The 15966-nt window shown below is 31.3% G+C and overlaps 1 protein-coding gene across 1 annotated transcript in view; it reads right to left on the bottom strand.

Annotated features, from left to right (window-relative positions):
• LOC123662519 (Down syndrome cell adhesion molecule-like protein Dscam2) overlaps positions 1 to 11291 on the bottom strand; it is a 33611-nt gene extending 22320 nt beyond the window's left edge. The window contains exons 1-12 of the mRNA XM_045597362.1: positions 11192 to 11291; positions 10967 to 11111; positions 9958 to 10133; positions 9700 to 9790; positions 9272 to 9422; positions 7721 to 7885; positions 7009 to 7144; positions 6625 to 6744; positions 6306 to 6470; positions 4203 to 4347; positions 3714 to 3862; positions 176 to 386 (exon numbers count right to left, since the gene is read on the bottom strand). Of these exons, the coding sequence (XP_045453318.1) occupies positions 176 to 386; positions 3714 to 3862; positions 4203 to 4347; positions 6306 to 6470; positions 6625 to 6744; positions 7009 to 7144; positions 7721 to 7885; positions 9272 to 9422; positions 9700 to 9790; positions 9958 to 10133; positions 10967 to 11111; positions 11192 to 11291 (1754 nt within the window). The remainder of the gene's footprint in view (positions 1 to 175; positions 387 to 3713; positions 3863 to 4202; positions 4348 to 6305; positions 6471 to 6624; positions 6745 to 7008; positions 7145 to 7720; positions 7886 to 9271; positions 9423 to 9699; positions 9791 to 9957; positions 10134 to 10966; positions 11112 to 11191) is intronic.
• Between the last annotated feature and the right edge of the window lie 4675 nt (positions 11292 to 15966).

Genomic DNA, 15966 nt, shown 5'->3' with positions numbered 1-15966 from the left:
ATGTACGATCTAATACTTTCTATAAAGCCGGAATACGAGTTGGCATCATTCCAAACTCTCTGAGGTTCACTGAAAAGTTCATTATCGGGGAGCTCAAGTCATACATATCTTAGAATGATACTAACTTTAAGTAAGCACTTAAATAGTAAAATGTATTAAGTTAATTATAACTTACTCGGTATAAGAGTCAACTGTATGAGCATTTACGGAGATATTGTGAGTATCTGCGTCCCTCCAAGCATCAGGATTGGCCGAATCGTGCCTCCGATACTGGACCACATAACCCAGCACTGGGGAGTTCCCGTCGTAAGGTCTCCGCCATTGTAAGCGGATTGAACGCGATGTTGTATCGAGGACTCGGAAGTTTGCGGGCGGTTCGGGAGGTTCTGTGGGATACTTTGTTTTTTATCAATCAAGAAAGTTGCAATTAATTTCAATACCATAATCAATATACATAATGTATGTTGAAGATCGTTATCTACTTTAATTGTCAACGAAATGTTGGATAGTAAACTAATTATAACATTATAAAATATATTGTAACGAAGCAATGTTCTTTATTATACAATATACTCGTATAATAAAAATATCACAATAGAATTTTACTGCAAAATACAAAACAAAGCACTAAGTTTAAATTATATTCATAAAGATTAACTAAAAGCTTTACTTGAGAGATTAAAACTAGAAAGATTTAATTTATTTCACAGGTTAAAACAGTAAATAAGTAAGTAGTGAGAAGTAGCTAACTAGTTTTACGCTTTTTTTTACAAGAGTACTTCAAACAGTGTCCGAGTTATAAGAATACTAACAGACTGAGTATATTAATTAGGTTTAATATTTTACGGTTGACTTTGAAATACTTCATAAACGAAGAAAAATTTTTAATTGTAGATATTATTAGCTGATTGTAGTTATATTTATATTATAAATGTGAAGATTTTGTTTAGTCGAACATCTATCTCAGGATCTACTGACTCGTTTGTAAAAAAATTTTTTAGTGCTAAATCATAGATATAGTAAAAAAAGTAGATAATGCGCGGCCTTTGTTGTTAGTGAAGCCACAAAACTCGGCTCCTTCAAGTAAATACACGCGCTCACGCACACATATGCATCAAACTACGCTCATTTTCGTTAGTATGTCACGAGGCTTCATACAGTAACTTTGCTTATAAAATGCCGTCTTGTGTGATTAAATGGTGCAAAAACAATACCAAAGTAAACAAAAAATCTGAAGGAATATCGTTTCACACGTAAGTACATATAAAACTTTAAATTTATTGTTATTCCAAAATAATATTGAGGTTATTCGGAACTTATAATTTCAATGTCACGAAATGACGTACCACGGGAGTGCTGCCAGTAGTTCTTTTTTTCAATACCCCAAAATGTGGGTAAGTCAATTGTACGCAATCAGAGAAATAATTAAGTAAAAAGTAGACATAGTTGTTGTTTTTTTTCTCGTGTTATTTTGTGTTACATAAATTGAAAATAAAAATATCAAAATATATTTATGAATTATTAACTCGTTTGTTTTATGTTTTAACTTTTTACAATATTTGAGTAAACTAGGTACCCATATTTTACTATCAAATTTCATGGTTTTAGGTTTCCAACGAATATGTTAATAAGAGGTGAATGGGTAGCGGCTGTAAGACTGAGAAAATGACCACGATTATGCTGGCCATGCGCATAAAGTCAATTTAATACGATTAGTGATTGAAAAATATTTGAACATAAGACTACATCATATTAGTAAAATGCAAACAATGACGATGACTCTGAGTTCTAAGCGACAAAAATTTAAAAAACTTATACAACATAAAGGATTCTAGGTTTAAGAAAAATAGTTAAAAAAACCGACTGCAAACTGAAAAGAGATAAACAGAGGGGATAGGAAGTGTCCATTCATACGATTATCTTACGAATATATTTTTTTATTATTCTACCGATTTTTTTTTTATTTTTAGTAAATTTACTTAAAACTATAAACAGGTTTTTATTTTCACATACCCATTTTACCTATATTAAATTAATTGTTTAATAAAAATTTTAGGGACTTTTTTTAAAAGGTGTCAACACTTCACTCACTCACACATCTTTAAAAAAGTGGCTTCAGTTTTCTGTTCTAGGTGCGTTATCTACCTTTTTTTACTTGATCTATGTGCTAAATACATATTTTATCGAGAAAAGATATTGACTTATATAAAATCACCTTACGAGAAACAGGAGCGGAGAATCGATGAAAATTTTTTATTATCTTATATACATGTGTATTTATATATTTGTATATGCATTGTTTCTATGTATATTTATCCAAATTAAAATATTTAGCTATAATTGTCGGCTGTTACCTGTAACACAAGCATTGAGTTGCTTAACATCGGAACAGACGGCCGTGTGTGTGTGTGTGTATTATAAGATATTTATTTATATTCATGTATATTTCATATTCTTTTTTTTAACAGTGAAAATTTATTTATTTTGCAAAAAATGGGAAGTTAAGAAAAATTTTATACAAATAAGCCGCAGGTAACAAACACCTAGGTGTCTTCCATATTAGATGTCTGATAATAACCAAATACTATTACTATATGACCAATATGAATTGTTACAATTTAAAATACACAAATACATAATAATTACTATTAAGTTTCTTTTATAAACAATGTTTATCGAATTACTTTCTATTTCACCCGCGGCCTTCAGTAAAAATAAAGGTAATAAAAGTCACAATAACAATAAAGAACTGGTCGAGTGCGTGCCGGACACACAATTTAGAACCAGCAGAACAACTAAGATTTATTTAGGAACTTGGTAACTAATTTTTAAATTTCTCACCAAAACATAAGGTTCTATGTTTTAAAATAAAAAAGTAAGACAACAAAAAATAAAAAAGTTTATGTCTTTTACAAAATAACAGTGACTTACGTAAAAGTCTATTTGTATTTGTAAATACATATTTTAATTACTATTTAATTGGTTACGGCATCAAAGAATATAGCCACCCCCTCTCTTCCCGTGGGTGTCGTAAGAGGCGACTAAGGGATAACACAGTTCCACTACTACCTTGGAACTTAAAAAGCCGACCGATAGCGGGATAATCATCCAACTGCTGGCTTTGAAATACGTGCGACAAAGACAGCCGGTCACCAACCCGCCTGCCCAGCGTGGTGACTATGAGCAAAACACACGAGTTCACGGTTTTGGCGTGATTTTGTGGAGGCTTATGTCCAGTAGTGAGCCGCGAAAAGCTGCTGTGATGCGGTGATGATGATGATGTGGTTTTAATTATTCAGGTGTTAAATGGAACAAAACATACGAATATATTGTATAGAATATTAGTATGAAATATCGGAAATAAAAATCGTTAATTGAAAATATTTCATAAGAACGATGTATAACAGCGACGATGGCGCTGTAAGGTCGAATTACTTCCCAAGTCGGGCTGTCGTAGATTTTGAACAGGATATTTCCTGCTGTGTTCTACTTCAGTTTAAGACTAAAGCCATCTAGTAATTGATTATTATCTGTATAAATACACGTGGTACGTACTTAGCTTTGAAAATAAAAGATAATGTCTAATAACTACAAAATAAGTCTTAAATCATCGTATCTACTTACCCATAAATTATCACAATAAAGTACCGTAATCATTTTATTTACACACATTGAAGTATCTTTTGAGCTACATAAATTTTATTAACACTAACCTTGCACCCCGAGGTGTACGAAGTGATCAGACCTCCCGTAGGGGTTGGACGCCTGACAACGATAAACTCCCGAGTCCCTCCTATCAGCTCTCTCAATCACTAGCTCACTGCGCAGACCTTCCGCACTGCGTGTCTCTGATATACTCATCCTGTTAATAACGATTTTTAATGGAATTCAAACTTATATTTTGAAAAATATAGGATTAGGTACGTAAGTAATTAAATATTGTTTTAAAATCCGTGATAGATCTGGTAGCAACGTTCTTTTGTACATATAAACTTTTCACTTTATGCAATAAAATTTTACAATATTCTTAACATTATTAGATGCGGTATACTATTATTGAAAATATCAAATAAAATACAAAGTGACTTTCGATGTAGATTGTTATCTTCATAACTACATTTTATAATTTAGAAACGTTTGACACATAAAAATTTCAATTCACCTTGATAGCACCAGTAAAATATTTGAGTAATATAATATACCTGTAATCGGAATTCGGTAAAGCCCTCCCTGAATGGCTCCACGACATCGCTAGAGGATTGTCGCCCCGCGCGACGCACGCGAGCCGCACCGTGTCCCCCAACTTTGCAGTTACATTCACCGATGGGGTTTCGAACCGTGCCGGCTCTGTACAATGTAATAAATATATCTGTATAACATGCAAAGGTAGTTTTAGGGAAAAACTGAAACTAAAAATTTAATTCATCTAAAATCAAAAAAGGAGAAAGATTATAGACCATACACTTAAAAGAAAATAAATTATAGAAATAAAAGCACAATATTCAGGTATTGCGATATGTGAACTTGTATACTTTATTTAATGTAATCATAATTTTAAAATGTACAATAAAAATGTTAAATAAGTATATTTGTTTTAATTATTATTTATATTTCGCCTATACAATAGGTCTAAATTTAGCACCTATACCAAATATAACTTAATGGTCAAAAGTTAACATCACGAAGGCTTGTAGTGTACATGTAGACAATTAATAACAACATCAAGTACAAAACCATTATAATGTCGTTAGTGAATTAAGTATTGTATTGCATAGCACGCCGTATTAGATTTCCAATGCCGCCATAGTAGCTGTAAACGTTGAAAACGCTTGTACGAATTTAATGGAACCATTGTTCGAACTGGTTAAAGCGTTTAAGCTCTACAAACATGTCGTATACATCTGGGGAAAATAAATCATCTTAGACAGTAGTCGAGTCGACAGTCTAATTAATATTACTGATGTTTGTAGCTTTGTGTTCAGCAGTAAATAATTAAAACAAATAAGAAGAGCAAACAAAAAGTATAATTATCTAAAGGAGAATGGGACTTTTGGGCCAAAATGTAATGAGTAGAGATATTGTTTAAAAAATTGGTCATATTTTTTTAATTTAAAATATAAAATATCAGCTCAATTCTGAATCTAGAAGCGGAGAAAATTGAGAAAGATAGTTTTCATCAAATTATTTGGGTATCGATTCAACTACAATCGATTTCAGAATTCAAAAAAAAAAGGTTTGCACTAGTTAATTAATTCAAGATATTTAGATGCACAATTAAAGCTGTAAACAATAAAGTGCATTTAAATAAAGTTACATTACTATGGACAATATCAATTAATATCTGATAAACCAAAATGATTATCGATTTCATATCGATTTAAAATAAATCATATTTTTAATGACAGCTTTGAAAGCTGACTAACAATAATACTGTGTCCGTCACTCGTTTCGTGTTTACTGTTTTCCGATGCATTCTGAGTCCATTCCTGATATTTATTTATGGTTTCAAGTGTATATGAATATTCGTAGTGAGTTTTCAAACAGTCTTCACTAAATATAACAAATATTAATGCTACAAGAACTTAGTGATCGCGTTTTTTATAGACATTGTAACATAACCTCACTTTTACAAAAAGTCTAATAACTTCACTCTCAGATAGCCAAAATATAGATAATTTTCAGCGAGGAAGCAATAAGCCTAAATGCATTAATTGATACCATTTTCATTTCATTACATTTTGGCCCAAGAATGTATGGAATCGTATCATTCTCCTTTCCAAGGACAGAATAATAATAATTACCTAATTGTTATTATTATCTGTGAACCACTTGTAATAGCAAGCAGGTTTAGATATTTTTATACGTGACTGCTTTCATGCAATAATCCCAACGAAGTCTCAAAGCTATATAATATACTTACATGTATAAAAACAGGGATAAGTAGTAATGTCGATAGTACCTATCGCTTTGGGCATAAAATATAAGGAGCTCGACGCTGCGGTCTTGTGGTTTTATGGACTCAATCTTCGACTTTTAGGTTCTCGTAAAAATATAGGTCGAATAAGACGTATATCAATGATTCTATTATGCAAATAATAAATACACCCCGAAAGTTATTAAGCAACATTTTCATTACTCGGTAAATAAAAGGCGAGACGGAAGTTCCGCTGGTATACGGCGAAGAGGGGGATTAAGTGTCACAAATCGCTCGCGTCATTATGTTTCCATTTAGTACATTAAGTCAAACGCAAATATGAAAAGAGGGTTACAATTTTTTTTATATAGTAAATGCATTTAATTCTTACCATTGACGTGTATCGTTAAAGTTTTAGACAAGGCTGGTGGTACGCCATTTTCTGCTCTACAGCGATATTTCCCAGAATGTTCAGCGCGAGCCGACTCAAGCCTCAAGGAGCCATTACCAAGCACTACCGGCTCAGACACCCCGCCCAGAGCTGTTTCTGTACTACCTTATAATTAAAGACAAATTTATATAAATTCCTTTTAAAATTTAATTTCAAACATTGAAAGTAATAATGAACATGTATAACTGTTTACATATAACAAGTGAAATAGAACATGAATAGGTTGATAGGAATTATTGGTACCTATAATAAAGTTTACCTGTAAACTTTGTCCAGTAAATAGTGGGTGGTGGATGGCCTCTTGCTTCACAGCTGACGGTTAGAGATCCGTTCAATAGAACTGCCCCATCTGATGGCTCAATTTGCCAAAATGGTGGAACTATTGACAAAAATTTAATTAAGTATACGATAATAAAATATTAGGTACAATAAAATTTAGACAAACATAAAAAAATTTGTATTCATAGAAAAAGGACCGCAAATACTCTTCTATATTCTTCTTCAAGTATTGTTAAACTCAAATGTTAAGTTAGATCAGATGTAAAATGATTAAGCGATTTTAGCATGATAAACTAAAAGTCATTTGGAGTTACTTCTACATTAAAAATACTAGACGACATACAATATATAATTATATACAAACCCTTAATAGCTAGTTCAGCAGACATATTGGCTTTTCCCGCAGTATTGGTAACTACACACGTGTATACACCGCTGTGGGCAGCTGTTAGGCTCTTAAATAGAAGCATGCTGTAGAACTCAGCACCTCGCTCGTCCACCTATGTCAAAAAATAGCTCGAAAATTAGTTAGAATATTTGCATTTTTTTAACTACATAACAGTCAAATGAAACGTTTGTAACAAACAGGCCCGTGTCAAAAACAAAATTGGTAACTTTGCCTAGTGAATTTAATTTTATTTGTTTAGTTAATCATAAATTCTGTATCAAAAGTACGGAGATAAAAAAAAGATTTCAATAAAAATAAGCTAAATAGAAAAACGTTTTAATCAAAGAGAATCATACATATGAGAGAACAATGTTTGTTAACGTCCGTATGTTTCATATTGTATTAACTAAATTAAATATCATTACTTTAAAAAAAAATAATATGGCTTCAATAAGTGTTTCTTTTTATTATCTTTTTTTTTAAATAACCCATGAGTGGTATTAAACTATTTACATTATAAGAAATATAACATATATGGGGACCAAAACAAGATACAAAGGTATAATTAAGTTTTTATCATGAAAATATACTTATATTATTTTATTATCGTATTGGGCAGTTGGGTTTGGCCAAATCCAGGGTATATATAAGCTGTTTCAACAGTACAAGAACTAAGGTAATTACTAACCTGTAGCACATTAGAAATGGGCATCTTATCTTTGAGCCAGGAGAAGTAGACTGGCATATCACCAGAGGTGACAGTGCACGTGAGTTGAGCGCGATCACCGGCACGCAGCCCTGGTGGGAATACGATGGGCGACAGAACAGGCGGCGATACCACGTTTACTTGCACCTGTCAACATTGGCCTGTGAGTCTTCATAATGAACCAAACTGTCCTGATAAAATCGAACAATTTTTACTAAACTGACTGACTTTGTTTATTTAAAATCAAAAACAATAGTAAATATTTCTTGTAATGCATTTCGAATTACAATTTGACTTAAAGTCTGTAATGACACTAATAGTGAAGAATTTTTCTTGATCACTCAATTGCCTAAACGAGGCAATTTGATATGAGATATAATTAGATTATTCCAAGAATGCTTAATAAGCATTACTCACCAATTTAATCTAACTTTAATCTATCTATAGAATTTCATTAAATTGCCCACTTATCCTAGTGAGTCAGGTTTTCCTTCTTTTCACGTTTAATTTTAATTTTATTAAGTGATATAAAGCTTTCACTTTGTCCAGACACTCTTTCCATAAGCTGTATGCTTTCTTTGCAAAATGGTTTATATAAAAATGTAATATTATTTAATAAAAAAATGTATAAGTATTTTTTTTTTATATTTCTCAGATATAAATGTGTTATGTGGAATACAAGCTCTTATCACTTCAATTTTCATTAAAATCTGACGAGTACTTATCTTTTTTGTTCGCGAGAGACACAAGTGCATACAAAAATATAACATATCAAACATTTTGATTTTGACCTCTTTATCGTTTGCAGTGCTTTACAAGTAGCTTTTTTATATGTGACAATTTTTTACACAGAATAAATATAAGCCTTATATAATTTTTGTTATGCGTTTTTTTTTTCATATAACTAGGTTGGCATACAAGCATACAGCTCACGTGGTATGGTAAGCGATCGCAGTAGCAAGCGATCCCCCCCCCCCCCGGAGCTCTGATCACCTTAATAACCATAGGTGTGATCCTCTGTAAGGTCAAGATACTTCCCCAGTTGGTCTGCTCTAGATTTTGAGCAGGATATTCTGCAATGCCCTATCTCTGTGTACTTCCTACACACGACGTGACTTCTACTTATTAATGTCTAATTACTGACTTATCTAATTTCTTTACTGCGTTTATTAATTGTAGTAAAGTATTTTTTTTTTGACAAACGAAAATTGTGATGATATGAATATTTTAAATTACTTTTCTTATACAAATTAATTTACCAGTCTATTCCTGACTGTTACCTCATAACTCACTAACTTTTAAATCAATTACAACGAAGGTCCTAACTAAATCTCTTTTCTACGTAAAAGAAGAAAATATTTTTAAGAAATATAAGCTTTATTTTGTTTTTGGGGAATAAAAATTAGTGTTTATTTAAAGCCCTATCTAACGATAAATCATGAGATGAAATTCGTAATTACTCTATAACAATACACTTAATATCTTTAATAAGAGTTTCAAAGCATAATGATATTATCCAATTTTGTCTCATACCTCTCTCCTCGCGAGTTCACCTCCAGGAGTTAGAACGGAACAAATCCAGCCGCCTCTATCCCGAGTACGGTCCACATTAGTGATGGTGAGCTGACCGTCTGATTGTTGGTAACGCGGGTCATTAGCCACTCCGCCTTCCCATTTTACTGAACTTTAAAAACAATAACAGTATTACACTTGGCCTTTTGAACTAAGTTATGAAAAGAATTATATATATGGACTAGGCGACCCCGCAAACGTTGTTTTGCCATATATGTTAATAACCTCCTTAAATCCCTTTCCCCTTAACTTAGAGGTATGAAAAAAAGATTCTCAGACCTACCCAATATGCACACAAAATTTCATTAAAATCGGTTCAGCCGTTTCGGAGGAGTATGGTAACTAACATTGTGACACGAGAATTTTATGTATAAGATAGTAACGCTTACTCGATTGGAAATCCATAGTATGGACACCAAATTGTGATGTCAGATCCAGCAACTGCTTTTACTGGATTCATAGAGCGAATGTATGGTGGACCTAGAAATAAATGTATAGTAAGTAAAATTGAAGTGTGACTTATTAAATAAATTGAAGCACATTCGATAACATAATCTAAATGTTGAACCTCTCTTTTCATTTGATGATAAAAAGGTGAAAGCCAAGACACGTGGAACATAATTTGATTTAATTTGTAACATATTTACCGTAAACATTGAGTCGAGCTGCATGCGTGACTGTACCATGATTGTTTGTGGCTCGGCACTCATATCGTCCGCCGTGTTCAACCCTCGCGCTGTTTAGAGACAGCGTCGACAGTATGTAATTGTGACTCGATCCGATGCTGCTTGGCCCAGTTTCCCGACCCTCTGTTATAATTGCCCTGACACAGAGAGAAGTTATTGAATCGTGTATAAAAATAATGCCGCTCCTAAAAGGTTTGACATTTCTTTTCAGTATTCTCTAACATTTATTATTGCTTATTTTATTTTCATTTTAAACGGCTCAATGATACGAGCATATATTTTTTTAAAATACGAGAAAGATATATTAAATTGCTTTGATGTTAAAAATATTTACAAGTATAAGCTTTTATATAAATTGAATGGCAAGGTGTGTACCCAGCGATCTTTCTCTTTATGTTATTTACTCTTTATATTACTAATCGATTTTTTTTTTCACTCACTTCACGTAATAAAAAAAACATATTATTTTGTTTTTCAATTACTCTCTGTTATTGCGTTGCTAAAATATTAATCGCTTGACGCATTCTATTACAAAGATGTTTCCTTCAAAGCCGGTAAATGTCTAATGCTAGACTAAGCCTAGATAGTAGGTAGTAACTGACTTGAATGGACTACAAAAATTTTCTAGAAAAAATAAGTAACAAATAGTAAATAAACAGGAGTAATGGAAGCCAACACCTTTCTTTCTTCTTCCTCACCATAAAGTCCACTACCCCTTATACTTATTTGATTTACAAAACTACTATTAACTCGTAATTGTATTTGGTTGTTTTAAAATTTATTCTACGAATTTTAAATCATTCTAAACTTTAAATGAGTCATTTCAATGAGTCGGCAAACTGTTTAAATATATAGTGTATGAATTGTCTGACCAATTTTTTTGTAATAATGTTTTCAATTTAACGTTCTATAAAATAATATTACTGTTGTCATTTTTTTTTAATTTTTATTTTTTTAAAATGTTAGTTACCCGTGATGCGACGGTATGGGTTGTCCATCTAAATGCCATCGGAACCGAGGCGGAGGTTCACCAACAGCTGCGCATTTTAACGCAACTTGCGCACCTGGTTGCACAGCTTGCTCAATAAAAGTATACACCAGTTCCGGCCGAGAATCTAGGAAAATAACAGTTATATCGAAAATAGAAAATACTTTTCAAAGCTTACAATAATACACAATATAAAAATGTTCTTACCAGAGGACCGTTTAAGACGTTTCCGTTTGATGTGAACCCTGTTAGCTTCCTTCGCTAATGAGCACCATATTACTGGAAAACAAGTGTTCAAAGAATACATTTTTTACTATTCTCTTATATATCTTCAATTGTTTAAAATAACTATGAATATTCTTATTTTTTGTTACAGGTCTTATTGCTATTATATAATTCTTAAGGGTATGTACCTATTACTTTAGCGTATGTACATAATGATGATAAAAATACTGTAATTGAAACAAAAATACGAATGAATATTGTGAATTTTATAAATAAGTCAATAAATATATTTTTTCAAATAAATTGTAATATATTTCATATGATAGAAATATTGATAAAAAGGTATATATTTATTTGATTCTTATAATTTTGTCTAGATAAATGTGGAATCTATTTTAATAACATTCTCAAAACTTGTCTATCTTAAGCCTTTTTAAGCCATTTCTTATTTATAATAGGGCTTGCATATATGATTACTAATATACCATTTTTAGTAATCAAACTTCGGAGATTTATCATTTCAAAATTTTTTACATATTTCTTCCAAAATTTTGAATTATAACAGGAACTTTGTGTAGGTATTGATCGTATGAAATAATAATACATATAGTGTACTTTCTGGCTTATAAAAGATGTTTTTTTAAAATTATATTTCTCTACACCCGGGCTCCTACTTCCCCATGCCTTTTGTACTACATAAAATATTTGTTTTATTATTGTCATGCGTTTTTTTACAATAGTTTAACTTCCGATCAGTAGTCCTAAAACTGTCTAGAATTGTTAGGAAAGTCCGACGCAAACCGCTTTTTGCCATTATATATGTATGTTAATATATTAAATATATAATAGACATATATACAATAAATGTACATATAGACTAAGTTGCTTTAAACTACAGTTATCTTAAGACTTTCAAAATTCCAGCGGCCATCCTGACATGTTCGTTTTGTTGGTGCCAAAACCAAACTTATGTCTTAAGTAACAGATTTATAGCGAGTACAAAGCTTAAAGATTTTCAAGACAAAATACACTTTCATTAGATAGTTCGTCAATTTTTCAAGGAAAAAGCTTACTGTATGAAAACAACGAGTTTTATCTGATCCTCTTATGATCGAGAATTTGTTTAAGTCTACAATTAGTCTGGATCCGATTATTGCAATATATTATGAAAGCAATGAAACTATCAATTATTTGGATCGTAATCATATACAATGGGATAATATACTACTCTTCAATTATTTACGTCTGCGAAAACGATAATCTTTTATTGTAAATCTAGAAAATATAAAATTCTAAAATTTAATAGAAATTACCGAACAATATTGAGAAATATATTGAAATTATGGCAGAGTTATAATTACGAAATATATTTGCTTGGCCAATAAAATGTATGTTCATGTAAGTGTGTATGTAATCAAGTATTTATGTATTTTATATTATTAATTCTGAATAATTTTATAGATTTATAATAATAATTATTATTTTTTTGAATATCATATCAAAAATTGACCGCTCCAGCGGGATTCGAACCCGCGTCTCCGACTGACCGTGTCGGCGCTCTAGCCAATTAAGCTATGGAACGATGTACCCGCCAGAGCGAAATTCTTGATATGATGATTTTTTATTTTCGGTTTAAGCGAACCGTGGCGCCGTCTATAGTGAGTTCTTTTACAGAGACCCGTAACTATTCAAAGTTTCATATTACAATGAAAATCTTTTGACAGGAGACGACACCATGCTCAAAAATTGATTGATATGATATTCAAAAAATGTTTAGAATCCCTAATGTGTAGGTAAACACAAAAATAAAATCGTACATATAATTATTATTATTAATCACTCTTGCACTTCTGTGCCCCGCGATAACAGAAATTCTCATTCCGATGGATAGACTGGTAGAGATCTCTTCTAGAGATAAGTTCGCCCTTGCCAACATTCTTTGTAAATATGATTTTTACTTATTTCTTTTTTTTAAGTGCAATAAAGAATATAATATGTATCAGTGAAAGTCGTATAAAATTTATCATCAAATAAAATATCGAATTAAATCTCTAACGAGCATAGTATATAAAAATTAGTAAATTATTAACTCAAGTCACATATCCATTTTTTTTGGATTATAATAAGCTATATTTCAATAGATATTTAAACGTAACGTAAAGTAGTGTCAATTACAAAATGTACTTATATAATTGATTTTATTACAAGAAATTTGAGTTCAGATTGAACAACTTATATAGATTATTAGTATAATCTGTGTAAAGGATGATCAGCGAACCTCCCCTATGATACAATATATTATACGATACATAAAATTGGCATAAGCTCTACATGGAAGTTTAGACAACTTTACATCAAAATCTAAATCTAATAATCTTGGTATTGAAAAAAAAATTAAATTCAGAAACAAGAATTTTTCTCAAATTATTATATTTTTTTTTTATTTTAATATTTTGCGTATAATGTATTTGAGTGAAAGAAGTAAATGATGAGGATTATTATTTTCAAAATAGTTCGAAGGTATCATGGTTTGGTACATTAAAGGAAACGCTTTTAATGTTCCAAAAGATAAAATATGAATATTATATCAAAGCCGAATAGTATGAATATATACATACATACAAGTATAAGCTCAAAAAAACGTAATCCTTGTTTGGTAGTCAGGTAGGTAACAATAGAAGGGCCTTTCCTCAGAAAATTCTTTACAATCGTTCAGAAAAATAAATATGATTAATTGTACTTTGAGGATAAGGGAATATAAGCGAATACACTTTGGTTAACATTTCTGTGAGTATCTAGCATCATCTTATAAACGCTTAATGCATTAGTCGTTATTTCTGTATGACTTGCAAGAAGATACTTTTACGATAGGTGATGTTGGCAGTAAAACTGCGTCACAACCGACAGTATCCTAAAAAGGTCATGTCGAATTTAGGTCTTGCTGAAAAATTCACTCACTTTTTCTATTTACTATCCGCATTCGTTCAGAATTTATAACGCCGTAAATCGTGAGACTGGGCAAAAAATTTACAACCATGTAGCTTCAAGAGACTACGACATAAACGAAATTTTTGATAACCTCGCCCTGTAGTGTTTAATAATTGTAAACTAAAATTTAATTGATCGTATAAAACGTGCCTAAGAAAAAGAAAACACTATAATAATAAATAATTTTAAATAAACTCAGAGAATTTTATATTAATTTTGTATACAGTTGGCTTAACCTTTATTTATTTTTCCGTTTCAATTTCACATTTTGTTATTCGTTATAGGAAATCTTTTCCAGTTGAAATATCATAACAATAATTTGATTAACGAGGATATTCACGTACGTACATTCAGCTAAAACACGGAACAAAATTTACTTTACAACAATAGATTGTCCTAAAACGAGTTTCGATGTATGAAAATCAAAAAAGTCAGTACTCCCGACCATTCGTGACACCCGCCCCCACTAAGATGGATGCTAGTAGAAAATATCCGGAGAACTATTCCAATTTGGAAAGTCTCCTACTAGTGAAGTAACCGCGCCTGTACTAAATAGACTCGAAAAATTGATCTCCTCAATGTCACGTATGTTCTTTACTGGCGTTCTTAAACACGAAAACTAAAAGCTTTCACCGAAGATGTAGAGCGTGTTCAATATTTGCAATGTCCCTGAATATATTTAGATTCGGAATTTGTGTGTGAGCAAACATTTATGTACTGTACGACCTCTCCTGCATGAAAAATTCTGTAACAGATTGACAATGTTTATGGGAGTTGTGTAACTACCTACACAAATATAAAATTAAAATATCGATATTCGATTCGTCATATTATGATTTGTTGATATCTATCAACCACTTACTTTTTATTTATTGCACATAAACCAAGAACTACTAAAAATATAATTCAGACTTATATTTTCGGTATAAAAAGTGTCAAATAGTATAATTTTATGTGTTTTATATTTATAGTAGGAAAGCTATGAGCCATCCGAGTAACCCGATTTCCATATGTACAGCTAGAATATTTTTAACCATTGTTTTACTATCAATTCGGCCGCTTGCGTCATCATCCCGTAAGATTTTGAAGATCTCTAAAAAAATAATTTAATCTCTAAAAAAATAGTTTATTTTAATCTGCTACCCCAAAAGGCTAAAATTTTAATATGTTGTAATTTACATAAATGTTTAAGACTCTAAACAATTAACAAGCCATTTTGATGGTTGCAACTATGTGCCAGAGGGTAGCAGAGTTGTCATCCGGCTGATAATTCATAACTTGCTCTCCCACAAAGCTGAAATATTAGGGGATTCTTCTTTCAATGGCTTAAAAAGTATATGTTAACGGCCTATTCTGACGGTTGCAACCGTCTACCAGAGTATTAATAGTCAGGACGTTCGACGGAAGTGCGTTAGCATTGCATTAGCTCTTAGTCTATTATTTGAAGATTACACTATAAATATTTGTATGATATATTCTCTTTCATCACTAATTTAATCGTTCTATCCCGATAAATGTAATATGTTCCAACGTATTTGTTCCTTTAGATTTTATATATTTTTTTTAAAAACAGATTTTATACTAAGTATTCTATTCAAATGTTTATTTTAAATAAATCGTACCTTTTACCAATTTCCGACATCAAGTTTTCCTCTAAAATTATTAAAAAATAAACCCATGTTATTGATTTTTTATCCCAAGAAATCTGTCCTTTGAAGTATGAAACATCAAATAATTCTAAAATGTTAGCAAGCGATAACAGCGTAGAA

The sequence above is a fragment of the Melitaea cinxia genome, chromosome 18, assembly GCF_905220565.1.
Source record: "Melitaea cinxia chromosome 18, ilMelCinx1.1, whole genome shotgun sequence".
Taxonomy (NCBI): Eukaryota; Metazoa; Arthropoda; class Insecta; order Lepidoptera; family Nymphalidae; genus Melitaea; species Melitaea cinxia.
This window is presented reverse-complemented; position numbering and strand designations above follow the sequence as displayed.